At 42.2% G+C, this 22321-nt stretch overlaps 3 protein-coding genes across 7 annotated transcripts; 1 reads left to right on the top strand and 2 right to left on the bottom strand.

The window, feature by feature from the left end:
- The first annotated feature begins 940 nt into the window (after positions 1-940).
- On the top strand, positions 941-7536 carry LOC127613761 (glutaryl-CoA dehydrogenase, mitochondrial-like). Of its 2 annotated transcripts, none has more exons than XM_052084993.1 (12): positions 941-1094; positions 1319-1434; positions 1532-1564; positions 1674-1814; positions 2987-3049; positions 3124-3294; positions 3374-3503; positions 4315-4531; positions 4747-4850; positions 6292-6417; positions 6489-6649; positions 6951-7536. In XM_052084993.1, exons 2-12 carry the CDS (start codon positions 1326-1328, stop codon positions 7022-7024), a joined length of 1329 nt encoding a protein of 442 aa, XP_051940953.1. In that variant the 5' UTR covers positions 941-1094; positions 1319-1325; the 3' UTR covers positions 7025-7536. The 2 variants fall into 2 exon arrangements, with proteins under 2 accessions (XP_051940953.1, XP_051940954.1); XM_052084994.1 differs by having other exon boundaries at positions 970-1099.
- Positions 7537-7598: 62 nt separating this feature from the next.
- syce2 (synaptonemal complex central element protein 2) lies at positions 7599-9774 on the bottom strand. Of its 3 annotated transcripts, none has more exons than XM_052085090.1 (5): positions 9513-9774; positions 9240-9339; positions 9054-9106; positions 8096-8210; positions 7599-8006 (listed from the first exon to the last, which is right to left on the bottom strand). In XM_052085090.1, exons 2-5 carry the CDS (start codon positions 9312-9314, stop codon positions 7797-7799), a joined length of 453 nt encoding a protein of 150 aa, XP_051941050.1. In that variant the 5' UTR covers positions 9315-9339; positions 9513-9774; the 3' UTR covers positions 7599-7796. The 3 variants fall into 3 exon arrangements, with proteins under 3 accessions (XP_051941050.1, XP_051941051.1, XP_051941052.1); XM_052085091.1 differs by having other exon boundaries at positions 9574-9774; XM_052085092.1 differs by having other exon boundaries at positions 8096-8204; positions 9240-9774.
- An 8916-nt stretch (positions 9775-18690) lies between these two features.
- acp5a (acid phosphatase 5a, tartrate resistant) lies at positions 18691-22307 on the bottom strand. 2 transcript variants are annotated; one of them, XM_052085043.1, is made up of 6 exons: positions 22152-22307; positions 21680-21773; positions 21411-21610; positions 21194-21318; positions 19893-20238; positions 18691-19829 (listed from the first exon to the last, which is right to left on the bottom strand). In XM_052085043.1, exons 2-6 carry the CDS (start codon positions 21768-21770, stop codon positions 19590-19592), a joined length of 1002 nt encoding a protein of 333 aa, XP_051941003.1. In that variant the 5' UTR covers positions 21771-21773; positions 22152-22307; the 3' UTR covers positions 18691-19589. The 2 variants fall into 2 exon arrangements, with proteins under 2 accessions (XP_051941003.1, XP_051941004.1); XM_052085044.1 differs by lacking the exon at positions 22152-22307 and adding an exon at positions 21872-21890.
- Between the last annotated feature and the right edge of the window lie 14 nt (positions 22308-22321).

Genomic DNA, 22321 nt, shown 5'->3' with positions numbered 1-22321 from the left:
GTGTTCAGAGAATGCATACATAAATAAAACAATATTCTCCCCTTCAGTGCACTTCTTTTGTGGAACATGTAAATAGCATATGATATACATCAGATAACATGTAAACAGTTCCGGGGTGATCCCAGGGCCCTTCTTCAGCTTTCTCGCAACTCATACGGAGATGTGTTCAGGGATGGCTACCACGACAGAGATCATCCATTTTACAGCCAGATGGAAGATTCATACCTGTCAACGTGTACGTTTTCCCCGTATCTAATACGTTTTTTAAAAATCATTTACGGCATATTACAACTTTTATACGGGGGAAAAACAATTGTGAACCGATCTCACAAAGACCATTTTGGCTCAAATCCAGATCGTGTTACCCGCTCGTAGCCAACGACAACGCCGTCGTCGATCGCTACGATTGTCAAGGCAAACCAGCAAAAGTAATCCTCAATCGGATTTTTTTTTCATCGCTGCATACGGTCGAATTGGTAATGCATGATGTGCGCATGCGCGGTAAACCATCCTAAGGGTTTTTGTTGCTTTGTAAGGGGAATCGTAATCATTTATGAGGGCAGCCATTAGCCGAGGTTGACAGGTATATAAATGACCCACTCGGACCTTATCAATTCCCCTTGGATCGTGGTGGAACTCCTGCCGAAGGTGCGAGTTGAAACTCCATCTGATAGTGGACTCTGCCAGATGTCCCCAGCGGACAATCACAATATGTTGGGGTCCGACGGGCCGAACTGGGACATTCCCCACCATGGAAGCCAACACACCACCATGTGGTGATCGGCTGACTGCTCCGCCGTTCTCTTCACCCGAATTTCCAAGATCAGATGTCTGATTAAACAACCACAAGTCAAAGTCAAACATTCCTAGCAGGTGCAAAAAGACCCAAAATATTTAGCTTTTTGAATTACTGGAGTGGCACAAAAAAACAGCCAATGAGGACCGAGGACGTAGAGCCACGCCCTCCGATTTGCCAAGGACGTGACACGCGAGTGACGTAACATAAAGCGAACCATTACTTAACAACAAGCGTCTGGGACAAAAACTCATGAGAACATTGTAGCTGATAAACACGCCGGGAAGAAAACGGTCAGGTAAGGTGAGAACAGTCGCTGTCACATTAGTAGCAGAATTCGCTTCAAATCGTTGCACGGAGACTTTTAAAGTTCTTAGTTGCGCTCGACAGCACTCTTTACACAATAGGCTTCCTATCACATGCATGCTTTCCTCAGACCGTTTGTGCGTTTCTAATGAGATGATTGTATTTTAATTTCTCAGGATGCACTGGTTGGATGACTATGAGTTTGTTTTTTATTAGGCGCAGTATGGCTTTGAGAAGTGTGACTCGTCTGCTGTCCGGCACCCCAAAATGTGCAGCTGTCAATGTGTGCCGAGCCCAGAGTACAACTGCTACTGCCCCTCTCAAAGTTAATGGTAAAGTTGGCTCTTTTACGAAGAATTGAAGAAATGCTTGGCTAAAAAAATGCATTGGACACGTTTAAGGTGAGATATTTATATATGTTAACAATAGATGCTGAAGAAGTCAGAAAGGCTGCCAAGAGAGGTAAGTACGTAACATTTGAAGGAGTTTAACCTACCCTGCTCGTTACATGTTCTGTTACCACGTGTGACAGTGACATAACCCCTGTCTATGGATATGTTTTGACCCTCAGCCAAGGTGCCATTCAACTGGCGAGACGCTCTGGACTTGGAAGGTCAGCTGACAGAAGAGGAGGTGATGATCCGGGACTCGTTCCGCGACTACTGCCAAGAAAAACTCATGTCCCGTATCGTGATGGCCAACAGACATGAACGTGAGGAAAAACACACATCCTAAAAGAATCCAAAATGTGCATTTTCTCAAAAAACAAAACAATTCCTGTTGTCTGTAGAACATTAGTAGTTAGTTATAAGATACACTGTACTACTATGCTGCCTGCTGGTCACCGCTCGTCGTGTTGGCTCACCCCTATTTGCAAGTCACTTCAAGAGTGCAACTGTTAAACTCAAAGCCTGCAGATCAACTCTGGCTCTTGGAATTTGACGTGTCCTGTGAAATCTTGCCACTTGTGGTAAAAATTAATTATCACAGAAATAATTTTCAAAAATCAAATGCAGGAGACAATGATGTAATTACGCTTGGCCGATAATTAGGCATCCCATACAGAACTATTAAGGACAAGAAGTGTATTGCCATGCGCTCTACAGTAAAAAATGCAGTGCAGCATTTGGCTAGGTGACGTCATGGCTACGATATGGTTTTGGGAGAATGTCGTGTTTGTCAGAAATGGAATCTTACAAACGTGTGTCAGTGATGTGTTGTGGAGGGAAAAAAGTAGCGCTATAGAAACTTTTGACACCGGTTAAAATGCCTCTAAAAGCTTTTAGAGAAGGCAAAAGCAAGAAGAAATGCCATTAGTGGTAGCATAATAATTCAGCAGTTAACACTGAACACTTGCACCCTTCATTTCATAAAAAGAAGACTATGAGTTGAAGTTGTGCTTCCCTAAAAAAGAATGAATATTTCATGTTTCATTTTAAATTTCGATTAAATGTGTACAGGTTTGCACAACAGATCGGACATCTTTTTTTTTTTTAAACATTTTTTTTGGTTCCATTACTGCACTGAATTTGAACCAAAAGTACTATTTACTCAATTGTGATTTCTGATATGCAAAAAAGAAAAAAGACAACTTTGTGATGATAATTTGTGGTTTCATTTCTATATCCACTCGGAATGTGTGGTTTGCCTCTCAACATAACAGCGGACATCGCTTTGTTGTCATGGAAGAAGAAATGCCGAGCTTCTTATGCAAATCAGATGATCTGTTAGGTTCTGTGATTAAAGATTTGGTTGTTCAATTTCAGACTTGATGGCTGGCAGGCGCTCCTACAAAATCAGCAACTGTTCAATTTTCCTTCGCATCGTCACAATCATTCGATCAGCGTTAACCTTATTGTTTCTATTTCTCCCAACATTTTACAGATTTCCACCGCGAGATTGTCTCCGAGATGGGAGAGTTGGGCGTCCTGGGCCCCACTATTAAAGGTAGAGAAAATGATCGAGCTCACGTTTACCCGTTTGTTCCTTTGTCCACATTCGTTCCATTGTACCTTCTGCAGGTTACGGCTGTGCGGGAACGAGTTATGTGGCCTACGGCTTGATTGCCAGAGAGGTTGAAAGGGTGGACAGCGGCTATCGCTCAGTCATGAGCGTACAGTCCTCACTGGTCATGCATCCCATCTACGCATATGGCACAGAAGCTCAGAAAGAGAAATACCTACCCAGGCTTGGTAAGGATTGTGTGGATAAATAACATGCATTATAAAACTATTCTGACCTCTGCGTACTGTGTGTGTGTGTCTATTCCAGCTCGTGGAGAAATCCTGGGCTGTTTTGGCTTGACCGAGCCGAACCACGGCAGCGATCCCAGCAGTATGGAGACCAAGGCCACGTACAATCCATCCAGTGGGACCTTCTCTATCAGCGGAGCCAAAACCTGGTGGGTTGATCGAGACATATACTCACCAGCCGCAGCAGTTGCACGTGCATAATCAAACGAGATCAATACAAGATTTTATTTCTAGCTTCTATGAATTGTGGACGGCGGCCCGGTAGTCCAGTGGTTAGCACGTCGACTTCACAGTGCTGAGGTACCGGGTTCGATTCCAGCTCCGGCCTCCCTGTGTGGAGTTTGCGTGTTCTCCTCGGGCCTGCGTGGGTTTTCTCCGGGTGCTCCGGTTTCCTCCCACATTCCAAAAAACATGCATGGCAGGCTGATTGAACACTCAAAATTGTCCCTAGGTGTGATTGTGGCCGTGTGTTTGTCTCTGTGTGCCCTGCGATTGGCTGGCAGCCGGTTCAGGGTGTCCCCAGCCTACTGCCCGTAGACAGCTGGGATAGCCTCCAGCACCCCCCGCAACCCTAGTGAGGATCAAGTGGTTCGGCAAATGAATGAATGAATGAATGAATTGTGGACATGTTGGATGTCGATAGCTTGACATCTGGGTGCATTCAGTCTTTTCCTGTTAGGTTAGTCTAAAGTTTGAATTCAGCTGGCCTTACTATTCAAACCATGAGCCAATGCAGCCGTCGAGTGGTAATTTACTGTATGTGATATTTGTGTGGTGGAATCTAGCAACAGTTGCTGGGACATTACGTTTCACAAGGCTGTCCTCAATGACACAATCGCGTGCCTTCATAAAGATCTGAATGCACTGAATTGATTGACAGGAGACCTCGTGTGAATGTCGCGCAACGTTTCAATGCTAATGGGTAGTTACTGCAAAAGGGATTCTCTCTCCTCTTCTTAGGATCACCAATTCCCCTGCTGCAGACATCGCGGTGGTCTGGGCAAAGTGCGAAGATGGCAAGGTGCGCGGCTTCATCCTTGAACGCGGAATGAAAGGTTTGGCGACTCCGAAGATTGAGGGCAAGTTCTCTCTGAGGGCCTCCGCTACTGGCATGATTTTAATGGATGAAGTGGAAGTTCCTGAAGAGAACCTTTTACCAAATGTCTCTGGTCTTGCTGTAAGTACTTCTCATGCTAAGTGAGGTTATCTCCAAAACAGAGTTCATGTCATTTTCTTTCCACAATGCTATGCTCAGTTAACGCCACAATCTATTGCCTTTATCAAGATCGTATTGCATTGAAATTGATTTCCACGACAGGAGAGCTCTTGTGCAGTTGTACCTAATGAAATAGCCAGTGACGATTCGTCTTTGTTGGGCGCCCTTATCACCAGGGTCCCTTCGGCTGCCTCAACAACGCTCGGTATGGCATCGCCTGGGGAGCTCTTGGAGCGGCGGAATTCTGTTTCCATGCAGCTAGACAATACACTTTGGACAGGTACTTGCTGCCCCTCCATGTGCACAATAACTACTTGAATGACATTCATCTAACCTTCAAAATTGATCGGAATGCTAAAAAGCGTTGGTTCCCTTGAAAGACTCTCTCTGGTATCAGTCATTTGTCAGTGGAGTCCACTGGAGATATTTTGTGTGTGTGTTAGGTTTATAAACAGGATTCTAAATTATAATAATAATAATAATAATGCATTTTATTTAAAAGCGCCTTTCATGCCACCCAAGGACACTGTACAAACAATAAGAAAATACAATGTAAATTTTTGTTCAAAAGTGTCAAAATTGACACTTTTGAACACCAGCCAATCTGGCTGGTGACTTTCTAAAGTTACCAGTTACCGGTAATCAAAATTTCCATTAGCCTTTAAAAAAGAAAAAAAAATACACTTCAGAACTGCAGTTTTTAAAACCCCCTCCGGCTAGTTCTGTTCATTTCCCTCACTGGTTGCACTCTTTAGATTGTAGTGTACTAAACAGGCATTTTAGTGTGGTTCCTGCAGTTTTTTCTCCCCAAGATGGCGCCCAAGTAGGCAGCTGTCGGCAAGAGCCTTTTTTTTTTTTGTGATTTTTTTTTGGGGGGGGGGGTTGTTTTGTCACATGGTGTGACGTCATGTGGACCTGATGTGGATTGCTTTCAACGTTTTTTCGCCACGACATTCATCAAAGGAGAAGAATCTGTGCTTTGTGGTTGCTCCTTCTCGGCAGCATGCGTGTACCAGCACTGATTTTAATTGGGAGGAATGTCGACACCATTTGACTGTCGGTGCTGGACAGCCCGGGGGGCGGGGCTTGTTTTTTGCGCCGGCAACGGGCTGCACTTTTCACAGCCCTGTTTTGTTCAGTGGAGATGTCGACGCTGTTGGACAGTCTGCTTTGTTGAGGCTGGATGGCTGGCTGCTGAAGTTGAGGATGAGGAGAGAAGAGCGTCGGCACAGACCACCGATGCGTATTTGGAACTGAGAGTCGCCGCTTGGAATTGAAACGGACTCAGCTTCTTGTTTACGTTGAAATTTGTGCGTATTTTGAGCATGACGTCTCTGATCCACTGGTGAAAGTACACTTTGATTCTCTCCTCTTTCATCTAGAACTGCTTCAAACAAAGCGGATAAAGGAGAAGTGGTTAAGATTGCACGTCTTATGTGTTATTTACTTTAACTGTTTTGTAAAGCGCCTTGTAACAGCTACAGCTGTTGTAAAAGTGCTACATAAATCAGGATGTATTGTATTGTATAGTTTTTGAGCATTTGTAGTTGAATACTTTTTTCTGCTTATTGTTGTCTGCTATGTTTCTTGAAACCACAGCTAAGGCTGAAAACTGTATTCCAAAGTGGTACGATTTGATAGACAAATTCATAGGCCTTTTTTTTTGTCTTTCATCACTCTTAGCGTTATTAGAATGTGAAATATTTCTGTGCTGCAATCAGAATACAGTTTGGGGTGCCACTGGCGAGGAATCAGCTGATGCAGAAGAAGATGGCTGACATGTTGACAGAGATCACCATTGGCCTGCAGTCGTGTTTATCCCTGGGAAGACTTATTGACGACAAGAAGTACTTGATCATACGTCAAGCTATTTTTTTGAAGGCTCTTTCCAATGATGCTCTTGTTCTTGTCTGAATAGAGCAGCTCCAGAAATGATTTCCATGCTGAAGAGGAATAGCTGTGGCAAAGCTTTAGATGTCGCAAGACAAGCCCGGGACATGTTGGGAGGCAACGGAATTTCTGATGAATACCACATCATCCGTCATGTCCTGAACCTAGAGGCTGTGAACACCTACGAAGGTAAGTCAATTAATTACACCACTTACAAAGTGGTACACACATGATGCCGGCTTCACATTATTCTGCCCAGTCTTCCATGTCGCCAGTCGTTTCACTTGACATATGTACACATGTTGCTTTCTGGGGTTGATTAAACAAGCCTGCCCACAGCCATGATGAGGAAATTTGGGACCGTACCAGTACTATCGTATTAACTGCAGCGATGTCCATCCGTAGCTCGAGATCAGTGTGTTTTTGGACTGCATGCTTATGCTCTGCTGTGAAAAACATTGGAGTGGAATTCCTCTTTGTCTTTTGCCAGGAACCCATGACATCCACGCCTTGATCCTGGGCAGAGCTATTACTGGACTCCAATCGTTTACAGTTGAAAAGTAAAGTTTTCAGAGGATTTTTGGGTGTGTAATCTCGAGGTCTTTATGGCCATCTTAGCAAGTGCTTTGGTTTGTGGGATAATATTACAAATACAGAGTGTCCAAAAAGTGACTAGGGTGGTGGGTGGTAGTAGCAGGCCTTCCTCTGCACAGTTGGTCAAGAACACATCCTGATGAGAAACGTGCCTTGGGTACTATAAACTACTCTGGGCACTGGAGCAGTGTGACAGCCAACAAGCTTCTTAAACTGGCCTTGAACTGCATGTGGTCAAAACCTCTTGAGGGGCAGCAATATCGCAACGCTGCTCCAATGTCAATTAGTGAGTCATGTAAAATGGATTAGAGAAACTGCAAAGAAGATGTCAAACGCTGATGGCCTCACATCTGATGAAATGATACCTGAATGTAAATGGACAACAAGGAAGTGTATACTCTATAACTGTACAAAAATAATGTCACACTGTAAACTAAGAGCTGCTTTTGTGTTCTTTTAATACAACTTTAAATAATGCACAATGAGGGTGGTTGAGATGTTCCACATGAAAACCATTGAAACTGGTCTCCTCAATGGTGTCAACGTTACTCTTTGAACGCAACTGACCTGCTTACACAATACTTTTAATAATACTTTTAATAAATAGGGAAAACAAGCTTTGTGTGCTCTTTGACCTAAAGACTGAAATCCAAACTATTGTTCCAAGTCTATGATGCCATCAGTAAATGATAACCTCTGAAAAGTGGAGGAAAGAACTCGACTCTGTGAACTTGAATGCAATCTAGCCTGTCACAGGTTCTGCTGTGCCGCTGACGGCAAGGCCATCTTGAAGGCTGGCCAGCACTTGGCTGGCTTCCAGGAGCTCCCTGTGGAGCTTGGTGCACATCTCTAGCACATTGGTCAACTCCATCAGCTTCACATGCATGTCGCTGCTGTTCTCTTCATAGACCGTGTACAAGTCCTGCTTCATTTGCTGGCACACCTCCGTCACCTTTGGCAGGCCACAGGGGCGGGGTTCTCATTAGGTTTGCAGGTCAACTACAAAAGCTGTGGACATTATTATTATTTAAAAAGGGCTACCTTTTCTACAAGACTCTGCTGAAAGCTTTCAATTTCTTTTTGGTCACTGGTGCGGCGGTCGTGAATCTTCTCGACCAGCTCCTGCACTCTTCTGCTGATGTCGTTGGGGCTGCAACTACCGGTACAACAGCAATCAGAGACTCAATTCGGTATCTTTCAATGAGGCAAAGTACACAGAAGATATTTTTTGCCCTAGGTGAGGGCATGTCCCCTTTTGTTTATCCATCTTTTTATATGTACCAGTATATGATTCCACAAAGCAAAACGCACAACTTTAAAAATGCAGCTCTTCTTAACAGCAGAGCAGACGATGGCATAGAAGTTTTTTTTCATTGATGTACAGTAAATACACTTCCAGTAAAAGGTTTTCCCTTTGTTAATTTGAAATTCATTGAGTTTAGTGGATAAGTATAATCAGATGGCTAAGGCACAATGAAACACACTTTAAGTTACATAGTTCCTTAAATTGTGGAATCAACATGCAAATCAAAGGTAAAGTAAAGCGGAACACACCTGGAATTTTATCTACAAATGTTAAAACAACTCTCCACAAATTCCTTCTCTATTCTGTCCTAGCAACTCAAATGACTCGAAGTGTTTGACTTTTAATTTTTGTGAAAAACTAGAAATTGGGTCGTTAAAATTAGGGTTCATGTAAAATAAGCAGGAAATCTGACGCATAAAAATTCAAGGTGGGTCTTCATCTGCAATCACTGATAAAAATCTGCGATATGCCTTTCACACTGTATTTCACCAGCAATTCCTGGTTACACAGAGGGCACTATATAGGAGAGACCGCTACTGTAATACCATAACGGCACTACAAAATAGCTCGCTAAAAATAGGGCAACAGAGTATTTTTCATTTGCCAATATCCCAATATAATAATTGGGGACTTGGGAATGACTGAACGATTCCTAACTGAGCGCAGCTGAAAGGTGCCCGTACAGTACAGTACCTGGAAGTCTCGTCAGTGTCATCCCTGCTCAAACAGGCCTGTGGGTCTTCGACCTGTAGTTACCAGAGACAGTGACTGCACAGCTACGAAGATATGAAACCAGCAACGCTGTCTACAGTCCAACTCAATCATGGCTACCGAGTTGTATTACTGATACTTGAATAAAAATGTAACGTGATATTCTACCATTCCTGGGTCCTCGTCGCGTTCTTTGTTCTGGTTGGAATGGGAGATGGGTGTTTCTTCAAAGAAAAAGTCCATTCTGGTTCCTCAGACTGTAGTGCTCCTTTGTAGTTCAGACAAGTATGTTTCTGGACTATCGGATGCTATATGCTATATAGCTCAAGCTTTCGTTTCAAACGTGTACTACTGAAAGAACACGTTTGACGTGGAAACATACAACATATACAATTAATCTATAAAGAAATTAAAGATTATCACGCAAGTGCTAATACCTACGTGTTTATAATGGTACTGAATCTAAAATTATTACTTGGGTGCTAGCTTCCAATGTACATACCAGTTGTTTCTGCTGCTTTCGTCGAAACACATTTTTAACGAATCATATGGGGTTACATTGAGAAAAGAAAAAAACCCCGGAACTTTTGTTATTTCCGATCGTAATACAAGGCTGTAGCTGTTCATGGTCCCAATGTGCAGTTTGATATATATTTTATGAATCTAAAATTAAAAAACAAATACAGCCCTGTATTTATTTTTTATTATTTTCATAATTCATAATGTATTTTATTTTAGAAAGCAATTCTCACAATGGTTATTTTCCAACATGTTACGGAACAAAACAGTAACTGAATAATAATTTATTTTCTGCACTGTCAATTTGAAACAATTTCCCGTTTGTTTTTTGAATAAAATGATGTACATTAAAACATTGATTTATTGACTGATTGATCGGTTAAACAATCAACAGATTAATCCATTAATGTGATTCGTTTTCGTCGTCTCGCCCCTGTCCAACTCTTGCCTTCCAATTTAATTAATAGATCGCAATTGTACTTTTTGGCCTGTAGATGACAATGTTTGCCAGAGTTTTTTTTACGTGGAAAGACACTGGTTTTCACATTGTCTACATTTCATCAAAGTGTAGTCAAACCTCAAACCTGCACTAATTGCCACCCTTGACCGTAACGGGGTTCCTTTCGCACGCTGTTCCCATATTTTGAGGTCGTCTCGGTGCGGTTCGCCGTAGGTCTGAATACAAAGCACTGCTGACCCGCACCAAATGCAGGATGCGAGCGACGTTTTAGGATCGACAAACCACCGTAGCCCGGCATCGTGGAAAATACTGTACAACTGTCGCCCGTATGGAATGCTGATCATACGTCATCGTTTTTCGTTTATCAGCGCCGCTGCCAGCGTGGTGTGGCTAAAAGCAGTGTACGCTTTCACAAAACATGCATTGAAGTTAAGTAAGCAAGTTAACTTTTTTGTCAAATGTACTGTATGTGCAACATACAGCACAGATGACATTTCTTCCATCTCAAAACAACATGCAACAAGAGAATGCGGTGCTCCTGGCACCAAAAGTATTTTGCAGCTCTAATAAAATCATAAATATGCACTCAAAATGCACTCGTTTCCATTCATTGACGGTGCGGACGTTAATATAAAGTCATATGATTATTTTCTGATTTGTTCACAATGCAGACACATTCTGTCTGTGGTGTATAAAGTGGGCTAAACTGTGTCGTCTGGAATGTTAAAGGGGAGAGGGATTTGCTAATTGACAATCTAATCCCGTCCTTCCTCTCAATCTCGCTCACTGTGTGCGCGCCCCGCGCGCATTCGCGTGTGTGCGACTGTGTGTTTTACAGTCTGCAGTTTGGATTATTCCAGTGCAGAGAACGCACGAGTCAGAAAAAGAATATCTAATGTCTATTCTTTTTGGTACAGGATAATGCATTAATGAAAAATATTGTAAAATAACATCTAATAACAATTGATGCAAAAAAAAATATTTTGGAAAAGTGGGTTTAATTTTGCTATGTTGGATTTCTACCTTGACTAACATTTGAAACCACACATCACAGCCCACATCCACCTCAAGGCAGGTATGCATCACCTGTAAAACTAAATTGGAATTTGTTGAAGGACTTCAACGCCTCTGGGACACTCTGGGAATATGGACAGCTTTCACAATACAGAAGAAGAAGAGAGACATTCCTTCCAATATTTGGTCCAGAATGTGGACCCACTGTATGAGGAATACAAGCCTCCTTCAAGGGACCTCATCCAGCTACCAAAATCCGTGTTTTACGTGTTTGTTGCCGCTGTGGTTGTGGTCGCTGTGGCTTATGCTATTGTGGGCCATCTCATCAAAGACCTCCTGCTGGATATCACAGGTAACATACCTCACCCAATTTCCGAAAATTCTCACAATGACATCCAGTTTAGTTTTAAGCACCTCCGTGTTGGACTCCAACGTAACTGTTTGCGCCTGGTGCAAAAGTTTTTGTTTGCTTGTTTTGTTTTCTCCTGCCTCTAAGAAGCAAATATCAAGGGGACAAAACTGTTATTTTGGGTTCCTCTTAGTGATAAGCCGTTGTACATCCTGATATTGTAGTAAGGTATTATTGTAGTAAGGTTCGCATCAAAATGTAGGAAAATAACTTGGGCCCTCTTATCTGTGTAGCGTTAGGTACAGTATGTGGCAACTTTAGCTGGAGTAGATCTGGACAATTATCATATTACGTATGTATACAGCACTGTTCATTTTCGAGACTTCTATGCAGACGATGTATACAATGGAATATATACTCCTCTATTGCCAATTTATTAGATTAATTCCACAAATATACTGTATTGCTAACGCTATATTTTGGATTGCACTTTTATTGAACTGTGTACAGTTCTTTCTGAAACATCTATTTTGTGCAATGAAATACCCCCCCCCCCAATTTTGCTGCTGTAGAATGCAAATTTCCCCAGTGTGTTACAAATAAAGGTTATCTTATCTTATGTAGCTTTCGTTCCCACTCAGTGATGGTGTGAATGTGAATGGTTGCTTGTCTGTACCTGTAAATGTGCCAAAAAAGCAAAATGACTCACGAGCAGTTGATAAGAAATATTCATTCATTCATTCATTCATCTTTCGAGCCGCTTGATCCTCACTAGGGTCGCGGGGGGTGCTGGAGCCTATCCCAGCTGTCTTCGGGCAGTAGGCGCGGGACACCCTGAATCGGTTGCCAGCCAATCGCAGGGCACACAGAGACGAACAACCATCCACGCTCACACTCACACCTAGGGACAATTTAGAGTGTTCAATCAGCCTGCCACGCATGTTTTTGGAATGTGGGAGGAAACCGGAGAACCCGGAGAAAACCCACTCAGGCCCGGGGAGAACATGCAAACTCCACACAGGGAGGCTGGAGCTGGAATCGAACCCGGTACCTCTGCACTGCGAAGCCGACGTGCTAACCACTGGACTACCGGGCCGCCTACTGATAATAAATAAATAAAAGTAATTAAAACACTATATATGTATTTATTTAAATCCTTTACTTTAGTAAGAAATAATATATAAATAAATAAAGAAGAAAGTACACCGTGAAATCTAATTAAGTGCAAAAGTACACGTGTATTTTTACTTTCAATGACAGGTCTGTACAAAAACGTTTTTCTTTTTTTGGGGTAACCTGGCACAACAACAAAAATTCTCTGCACAAAATAGTTTGTGTCTTGTAATCAGTTGCATAGCGTTTACGAGCTCATAGTGACAAGGGAAAAAAAAAGACAACTGATGACGGGTTCCGCGTAAGCGTAAAAAATTAACACAACAAAAATGTTTCAGCATCAAACAATTGTCTTCAATAAGGTCACGGACGAAGAATATCTTGCGTCACTGAATTTTTGGTCGTTACTGTTAATGCTGGTTCCTGTTCCCCATGCTGCTGTTTTTCCTGGGGGTTTTTTCCCCCTGCCTTTGTCCTCAAGATCCCAATAAATCAGTCAAGCAAAAATCTCCACTGCAGTGTAATTTACTGAACCTCCTGACGACCAGCAAAAAAATGTTGTCCAATCACATTTATTTTAATAAAAAAAAAAATGGAATACTGCATAAGAAATTTGTAATTTTTTTATTTTAGTTTGTTTTTAAGTTTTCGATGCGTCTTCTACAGTGGACATCGGAACCCAACACAGGGGAAACGGAACTTCATTGTGAAACAGTTCGTCTAACAAAAATATCAAAAAGTCAACTTGTGACGCGATTGGATATTGGATATTTAGGTTTACACATGTTCTCTACAGAGGACAAATTTGAACTACTGGTAGTCAGGACGATATGTCTACTCAAAGTCTGTTTAGCAAGATTGAAAAAAATCACAAGCCTATTGTGACAAAGAAGAAGAAGTAAAAAGTAAAGATACTTATTTTGAAATTTAGGGACTAAAAGTCATCAGAAAAAGAAATACTCATGTACATTCACACAAATAATCTGTCCAAGTACATTCAATGAATTACTGTACGTCATTACTTCCAACATCATATATGGGGCCTGTGGTTGATTGAAGACCAGTACAGGTTGTAATCTGACTTTTGCTCAAAATCAGCTGGAATTGACTCCGGATCTTCACTAACCTGAGCAAAATAAGGGGTGTAGAAAAATGGATGGATGAATGGAAATGTAACCTTTTTTCTCCAGTCAAATATATAATTCTGCATTCCACAAAAAGTATGCCGCACTGCCATTGTACCCTGAGATCTCCGTTCGTATTCGTGCATTTTCTTTAATTTCTTTTGTGGTCCTTACCACTTGAAAGGATGAGAATGCAAGACGTTTTGGTGGCCTGCTACGACTCACATTAAATTCAGTAAACCGTAGACAGCGGATCCACTAGTTAATATTCAGTGCCAATCGTGGTTATCTTTCATCACCTGCCATTTGCCATCGATCCACAGACTGTTTGCTGGGTCCAGTCGATGAGGACGTGAAAAAAGATGGCGTGACAGAGGGGGTCAGCCCGCTCCAAATGCCTCCTGCCCTCGTCCATTCACACCCCAACGCCTTCCACGTGTGGGACCAGGATGACGTCATCATCCCCATGACACCTTCTTCAGAGACGCCATTGACCAGCCCGCTCATGGGGGTCCTTCCATACATACCCTCCTTCTTTCCCACTAGCCTTTCTAGTGGCAGCCCATCCTACAATCAGCCAATTCCAAAAGAGAGTGATGCCTGACGGAATGTCTTTCCAGCCTTTTTTTTCAGATGCTGGAGCCTTTTTATGACTGTCCATCAACTACACTGTTTATCTCAGTGATTTCTAACTGGTGGGTCGAGACCAAAAACTGGGTCGCAGGCCTAATTTGGGTGTATTTGTGTATTCTTATTTTAAATTTTCGGGACAGTCTAAAACACTTTATGAAAGCGTAAAAAAGATTACCGTTGCTTCATATCAGAAAACTGCAATTAGTCAAAATGGATGTGGACATTTGTACGTATACTTGTCAGAGATTTTCTCGGACAAAGTTAAAGAAACGACTCGGCACACAGGAAAATTGTCTTCAATATCGGCGGAAGCGGACCTCTGAGAGCCAACGACGGTTGTTGCTCCGCGATCACACTCAAAGTCTCCGCGAGTTCTACATTTTATTGTAGCATATGCAAAATACAAGAAAAACACTGCCCCCGATATTTGCATAGCGCACCCCCGGTCGGGCCCCTCAGTAGTGATTGGTTACCTGTTTTTCAACCTCGAGCCACCAGTACATTGGCGCCTTTTCTGTCTGGTCTACATTGAATCAACATGTTGCAGACTTTGCGGATGGCCAATGTCGCCTGGGCGCGACGGGTGTTCTCAACTCGTCTTTTGTTGCTCACCCGCTGTTCCCGAATTATTCATTCCCCCTTTTGTGACCAAGTTTTGCCTTCTCCCCTGTGGTCGCCCACCTGTATTGACGTGCTAATTGTGGACTTCAACAGCCCTCCGGCCAGGTGGCCGGCACCTTTGTGTGCGGGCATTTGGGGGTGCTGGATATGCACCCAAACATTTAGATGTGCCCAGATTAAATGAAACTTTAAACATGATACAATTTTGCTCATAGATTTCTCTAAATAACACTACTTCAACCTCTAATAATGATCGCCTCAAGATTTTTGATTTGATTAACAGCAGTTTTGTGGCATTAAATGATGTTAAGTTTAATATATGTTTTTGTATGCATGTGTTGTCAGAGGCTAATTTGAAACAAAAGGGTGTTTTTTATTCTCCATAACGTCTACAAAAGTGGGTCGCAATATGCAACGAAAGTAAAATGCGGGTCCCAGAATGACAATGGTTGAGAAAGACCGCTTTTTGGCAATTAAGCAGTGATAGCGTGTTAGCTCCTTGCAAACCACATCAAGGGCCCTGGAATACAGAGACACTGAGGATTTTTTTTATTTTTCTGAGGATCATATTGGCACCTTATAGTGTTCTGCTGGAGGATAAATTGGACAAAAGACAGCTTGTCTGTCGACCGGAAAATATTTTCCCCAGAAAACAGCTCACCGCTTTATTTAGATCATAACTGCAATGCTTTCTCAAAATTGCACACAAATGGACAATTCAGTGTCCAATCAATCGACCATGCATGTTTTTGGGATGTGGGAGAAAACCGGAGTACCCGGACAAAACCCACGCAGGCACAGGGAGAAGTGTTGGAATAATTGACATTTTTTTCCCCCAGTTACTGATATTTAATCGGTCGCGTAGGTTACCCTTTATTTTAGAATCCAGTTACTGCGTAAAATTATCAGATAAATGTTTCCATAATTGTCATGGATAATTTTTACCAATCCCCCAAATTGTTTTTTACAGTGTTTGTAAAGGGAGAAGCACAGAACAGCACAAACTTACCGGACCCCACATGACCGTTATTATGTGTCGGTCAGCCAAGTGTGTGGAGGACTGCTGGCAAGCTAACAATGAATAAAACAATGCTTTCAGATTGCCAGGCTGCGGAGTCTTGTTTCATCAGCGGAATAAATAGTTGTCAAGGTCACACTGCTCGCGGCACCAACATGGGTGTCTCCATTAAGTGAGGGATATAGAGATTAGGAAGAGACGATTAGAAGAACAGTTTAGCCTTAATATGGCACCGTTTCATGACTTTTGAGCTGCGGAATTAAAACAGGACAGATACTGAAACTTTGCCAAACATAGGAAGTCAGTGACGCCTGACAGCGCAAAGCTACAAGTCATAAGACTGACAGGAATTTCTGCCAGGACCCCACTCATGTTGTTTATTTGCAACTGTGCATAGCCTAGACCAGTGTTTCTTAACCTGGGTTTGATTGAATCCTCTGTGTTTGGTGAGTCGTTCGGTCTCAGGGGTTCGACGGACCCTGTGCCATGGAGATTAAGACACACCCGACTCAAGATGTCAATTAGTTATGACATGCCTGCTTGGCCATCGCTGGCTGCAGATAATTGCATTACATTGCTTGTCCAATCAGGACTGCGGGAAATTTAGTTCGCTCAGTAGTCACCGTGTGACTGTCGTGATAGTACAATTAAAAAAAAAAAACTATACTTATCCCATGTAATTGTATTAATTTTTTTTGGTTTTAATAAATGTGTTGTTTATTTAATGTCTTGAATTTGTAAAAAACAATATATATTTTTTTTTCACTAATGAAGCGTTTGGTGAAAGTGCATAAGAACTAGTTGGGTTCGGTACCTCTAACAAGGTTAAGAACCACTGTTCTGTGTTCCATATGCTGAACCGGTTAACCATTGTTGATTTTCTTTCATCACATGACGTTAACAAGAGAATATAACAGAGACGTGTTTGAGTCGTGCTGAATGCTGGCTTCTTAAGTTTGTGATCATCTACATTTTCATATTATCCTTCTATCCATCCTCTGGGCAGCTCATCGTGTTGCTAACTTTGGCTGAAAGGCAGACAACACCTTGGACTGGTTGAAAGTCAAACAGAGGTCTCGAACCGCCAACGATTAAAATGTATTTGAAATTGTGTACAATGGTGAACTGTCAGGGCCAGCAAAGCCCACATCACATTTACAACCTCAGCAAAGGTGCGTGCTCAGCAGTGACGTTCACGAGGCATCTACTGTGTAGTCGTGGCTTGACATCAGCGGGGGATTAAGTGATCCTCACCTGTCCATTAGTCACACTTGACAGCTTAACCCGATTTCTGGCTAACCCTGGCAGGCTTGCACCCCACGCTGATCGAATTGTTCACCAATGACTTCAAAACGGGGAAGACACAGAAATATCAACATAACATCTGCTACTGGTGAAATTGATCATTTTTTCATAAATGAAATAACTGCAAATTCTCAAATACAATTTTCAAGTGTCAACAAAGGAAAGGAGGGTAAAACACCTTGTGCTATAAATTAATCCTGCTGTCCCTTAAGGGAAGAGCAATTGGTGGATTAAATTTATCCTTTGAATCTCTGCCAATCTGCCCAATCCTCATCTGGCATGTTATGTGGAGGCGAGCAGAGATCATGTAAGAGATTCTAGCCTTAAACTATGTTCACACTGCGGGGTGTGATGTCCAATATGGATTGTTTTGTAGAATATGATTTTTTTTTAAGTCAACAGTCAAGCCAACAGTCTGATAACCTGCACAATGCATCTAGTGACATTAAATTTTGCTTAATTTATATATATTTTTTACTATACACTCTTCGATAAGCACAAAAAATTCGGAATATTCGGCTTTCGGGTGAAATTTCAGGATGAACCTAAAATATACTGGAACCTTAACCGGTCAACTCATTTAACATGTTGTAAACTTTTGAGTGCTAACGTCCAACTGCTCAATGTTTATTTACTGTTCTCCTCCAATGTGTTTGTTTCATGAATCGACCAACCCACTTCCTGGTACAATAACGATTACTATTTGAACAGACCATTGCTGTCACGTCCCGTGTTTGCCAGCAGGGGGCAGGCCCTGTTGCCACCCACACACCTGTCACCCATTGGGGACTAATTACACGGGCTTTATTTGTGCGCTCTGGCAGTTGACTTACTGCCGGAGTATTCCACGCTGTGCCAATTCTCTCGCTTACTACTAATTCCATTCGTTGCCTTGAAGCCTTGCGGCTGTAATTGCGCGTCTTTATATCTGCTCGTGTGAATTTCTATAGTCGCCAATTCATTCTCCTTGCTATTTTTCCCGCAAGCGTTTTCTGTTACCTCCTTAATTCATTCCTGGTCCTTATTTTTGACCAGGGCTTTTTGTTGTTTCTCCCGAACTGGTATTTTGTGTTTTTGTATTAAACCTCGTGTTTTTAATTAAACCTCGTTTTTGTATTAAACGATCTTTCTATCGCTTCGGGCACAACGTGACAATTGCGCTGGTTGCATTTTGACATCCTGAAACCAAAACAACACATAAAAGACTGGAAGAGTCACAGAAGTGTATGGAAGTGGATGTCCTTCTGAATGTATTGGCCAATTCATGGATCGGTTTTGTTAGCAAACAGCAAATTGTGCAAAACATCCAGCTCTTGTACATTTCCTTTCTGAAATTTAAACGAGGTCATGTTAAGTTCACTTGTAAAGGTTGTAATGCAAGTTCCTCCTGAAACTTTATCCCAAAGGCGAATATCCCTTATTTTAGAGTGTTGGACATTTAAGCACACAGTCACAAGATCACATTTTATTTTCACAATGATTATATTTATTTACATAAAAGGGACGCAAAAGAAAAGGCATTTTGCCAAATGGTGTGTGGTCTGTCCGCAAGTGCAACTATTAAGTAGAGACCCACCTTCCTAGTCTGACTGAAGTGCTGTAATGCTTTGAGAGCCTTACTGCTCATCCCAACATACATCAATTTGATTAGCGCCAAGCAACCATGCAGTACAACACGAGGAGGGAATTACAAATACTAAACTGTTCAACAAACGGAAAACTGATGGAAAATTACGTGATCGTCATTTACTCATTTTTCATTCTCAAATTTATCCAAAGAGTGAAATTGGGGAGGAAAAAAGGGGGTAAGAGCTACCTCTGTTGAGATAATGCCCGGAATGACATATGCAACCATGTGCATAGCAGAATAAGACTTGAGTCTGACTAGTCCATAACTGAGAGCAACTGGTTTATCTTGTCAGTCAGAATTCACGCATACATTTTTTTCTTGAGCGTATGCAAGGATTCCATTTTACAAATCCTCACCTGAATCGACGGCAGAAGGTCAATCCACCATTTATCTTCCACTCTCTTCACCAGAAAGCGCATGACAAGTAGTGCGAGTCATCTTTTTCCAGGTTTTCATGAACAACGCTGAGAGTAAAATTTAGACTTGTTTACATTGAAAACAGTTCATCAGTTGTAATCGGTTACAATGCTCTTTCATACACAACCCTTGCAGTATTAGCTATTAGCGCAAAGGCCGTTTAGTTCAGATCCTATCGGGGTTCCCCTCAAAACTTCAGACTAAGATATAAAAAAATGATTCCTTCTATAACATCAGATTGCAAAGGTCAGAGAGGATAGACAGAGAGAGAGATTTAAAAACATGCAGAATTTGGATGCAAAGGTCCTTTGTCATCTACATGCCATTCCTTGGTGAGAGCACTGTGCGATAGAGAGAAGTGCCTTTAGCCTGGTAGAAGGTGAGCATCATCTTGTTCTGCGTGACTTCTGCATGAACAAAGCCACCGAGCGTGGACGCCTGGCCAGTGAAAAACTTGACGGAACCTTTGGGGACATGTTTCCAGTGGCGGATATCCGGGTCCAGGAAGTTTCCAGCGCCGCTCACTACGTAGCCCACCTCAGACTCCTCAATGTACTGCAACGGAGGTTATGGGTTTGAGATTAAGCACGTCATTTAAATCCATTTGACAGGAGTTACCTGCAGATTGTGGTCATGGCCGCAAAAGTAGGCAGTGGCGTTGTATTTCAGCAGGAGGGGGCGAACGCCCCGCAGGAGACAATCTGTGGGCCCGTGTTCGGACACCGACCACACCGGGTAGTGACCGGCCACCAGGAGAAAATTGGCCTTGGACTGAGCCATTCTTTTCTCCAGCCATGTCAGCTGGCGGTTTGCATCCTCTACACTCAAGGGGCCTCTGGGCTTCTCATTCACAAAATCGAGAGAGTTGCCGCACAAAATCACGGTGTCAAGCATGATGATGGTCAGCGTCTTGTCTGTGTTCGGGATGCGGAAGTCCAGCTCATAGTAGTAGGAAGGGAAGTTCCTAATAAACAACAAAAAAACAGCAACCCTTACAATCACCAACCACTTTTCCGTTGATAGAGTAAACCACTTTAGGGCAGCGCTGGAACCAGGGTTGGGCAAATCTTTGTGCTCAAGGACCACATTTGATTTTGAGAATGAACAGACGGGCGAAGTCATTAAGAACTTTTACTTGAAATTAAACTTCAAAATGATAACATCTGTGTTACAGTATCACTATTACGGATAAGTAATGTTGCCAACTGAGCAGCCGTGGCTACTGTTAGCTTCCTTCCAGTGCATAATACGTACACTGCCCGTCGTGTACATGTAAGGGGTATGGCTCGTGACACGCGACTCGGAGGGGCTACATTCAAATCAGGCTAAGAAAAACAGTCGAACAAGTCAAACAAGTTCACCACAAAAATAAGTTTCTTACATTTTTTTTCTTACATTTTATTTATGCTATTCACGCAGACATTTCAAGTCTACGTAAACATCAGACAGAGGGCTACCGTAGTTTTTCCTGATTATTAATCACATTTTTTTTTAATACACACCGTTTATACAGACAGCACTCAGGGTGCAACGGGATGGAACATTTCTGTTGGATTTATAAAAATTATACGTGGCAAGTCAGTTGGAAACTCTTTACTGGAACCTGGGACGATTACATTGAAATTGTCACTGCACAAGATGTAACATACAGTGCCAAAGCATATAAAAAAAATATAATTTGCTTTCATGGGTGTTTTTTTTAATCCACATAATAAATGTAGTATGACTACAGTAATAAGATAAGTCCAAGTAGTTCATATTTTGTTGCAAATTGGTTTTTATGTTGTTTTAATAAACCACTTGAAATTTCACACATTGAGTCTCATTATTTGCTCTATGTACAGTATATTCACAAAGGATCATTGAGCCTTCAACATTAACGGAACATTTGTAGCCTTTAGACAGATCTTTTTTCTTACCATCTTGTAGATTTCTTTGAATATTCAATCTGGGCATTGACATTTCCTGCATGGTCATGATTGCCAGCTAGAACATACCAGGGGACATTGAGGGACTTTCCTGTGTACACAGCCTCAAAGGTGTCCTGTTTTTTTTTCCAATTCAGATGACAACATATCAGAACATTTTCAAATACGATGAACAGTTGTCAGAGTATTAGACGTCTCTTGGGCTGACCTTAAATCTCGGAGAATCCACTCTGTCCACACCTTTGAAGTAGAAGTTATCACCAAGGGCCAAAACAAAGTCAGCTCCCATCTGCTCTGCTACTTTATTCATTTCATGAGCAGTGGCCTTTTGTACCACAGTCCTATAAGGAGGGTAAGGCACACCTCCCCAGTCACCAAATGCCAGGAACTTAATGGAGGTCCTGTTCGCTGTCAGGGTAAACAAAAGTCTTATCAAGAACTTTAAAAATTGTCTGTGACAGGTGAGACAATACTTACCATTAGCCCCACTCAGGTCTTGGAAAGTAACGGAATAGCAGTAGGCTGTTGGAATTGCAGCAAGCGTAAAGGCAACCAGAATCAGTGCCATCGTCTAAATATTAAAAAGAAAATTCTAATCAGATCATCCTTGAGTAGCAGGCTTAATCAAATAGTCATCAAGCTATGAGTGAAACATGTAAACACATGCACAAACAAAACTCAAGGCAGGAAAAAGAAAGGTCTGACAGAGCAGTTTCTCAAGCGAACTGGGCACGCCTACTCTTCCTGAAGCCTCCAGCTCCGCCTGCAACAATACATGAACGACTGTATTCTACCTCATGGTGACTTGTGATTGCTCGTGGCCCAAACTTGACATATTCCAGCTAATCAGCAAATGACATGTTTTGTCTATTGAAGCGCATTGCCCGATGTAAGCTTAAACTTGCATGCGAGGAGCGTGTCAAGTTAGGAAGCAGATCAAATTACTCACAGCTGATAAGTGGTGTGGAAAGCCTCAGGACGGGACCCTTTGTCCTCCACAGATCTCTTGCTGCTCCTCCTTTTTATCAGCTTAGCCACGCCACAGGGGCATGACCGTTGCTCACACGCTGACTGCAACCGGTCTTGGGAGTGCAGATTGACCTAGACCTTGTGATTTAC

Source organism: Hippocampus zosterae, chromosome 13 (genome assembly GCF_025434085.1).
Source record: "Hippocampus zosterae strain Florida chromosome 13, ASM2543408v3, whole genome shotgun sequence".
Classification (NCBI taxonomy): Eukaryota; Metazoa; Chordata; class Actinopteri; order Syngnathiformes; family Syngnathidae; genus Hippocampus; species Hippocampus zosterae.
The sequence above is the reverse complement of the archived record's forward strand: the minus strand, read 5'-3'. Positions and strand labels throughout refer to the sequence as shown.

Excerpts from the sequence above, each read along its gene's own strand:
- LOC127613761 (XM_052084993.1), top strand. The coding sequence starts at position 1,326 with ATGGCTTTGAGAAGTGTGACTCGTCTGCTGTCCGGCACCCCAAAATGT. Across the intron at positions 1,565-1,673 it reads CAGAAAGGCTGCCAAGAGAG|CCAAGGTGCCATTCAACTGG; the intron begins GTAAGTACGTAA and ends TTTGACCCTCAG. Across the intron at positions 4,851-6,291 it reads AGACAATACACTTTGGACAG|AATACAGTTTGGGGTGCCAC; the intron begins GTACTTGCTGCC and ends TGCTGCAATCAG.
- syce2 (XM_052085090.1), bottom strand. The coding sequence starts at position 9,314 with ATGGACTTTTTCTTTGAAGAAACACCCATCTCCCATTCCAACCAGAAC. Across the intron at positions 8,211-9,053 it reads GACACTGACGAGACTTCCAG|TTGCAGCCCCAACGACATCA; the intron begins GTACTGTACTGT and ends TTGTACCGGTAG. Across the intron at positions 8,007-8,095 it reads AGCAGAGTCTTGTAGAAAAG|GTGACGGAGGTGTGCCAGCA; the intron begins GTAGCCCTTTTT and ends GGCCTGCCAAAG.
- acp5a (XM_052085043.1), bottom strand. The coding sequence starts at position 21,770 with ATGGCACTGATTCTGGTTGCCTTTACGCTTGCTGCAATTCCAACAGCC. Across the intron at positions 21,611-21,679 it reads AGACCTGAGTGGGGCTAATG|CGAACAGGACCTCCATTAAG; the intron begins GTAAGTATTGTC and ends TTACCCTGACAG. Across the intron at positions 21,319-21,410 it reads TGGATTCTCCGAGATTTAAG|GACACCTTTGAGGCTGTGTA; the intron begins GTCAGCCCAAGA and ends AAAAAAAAACAG.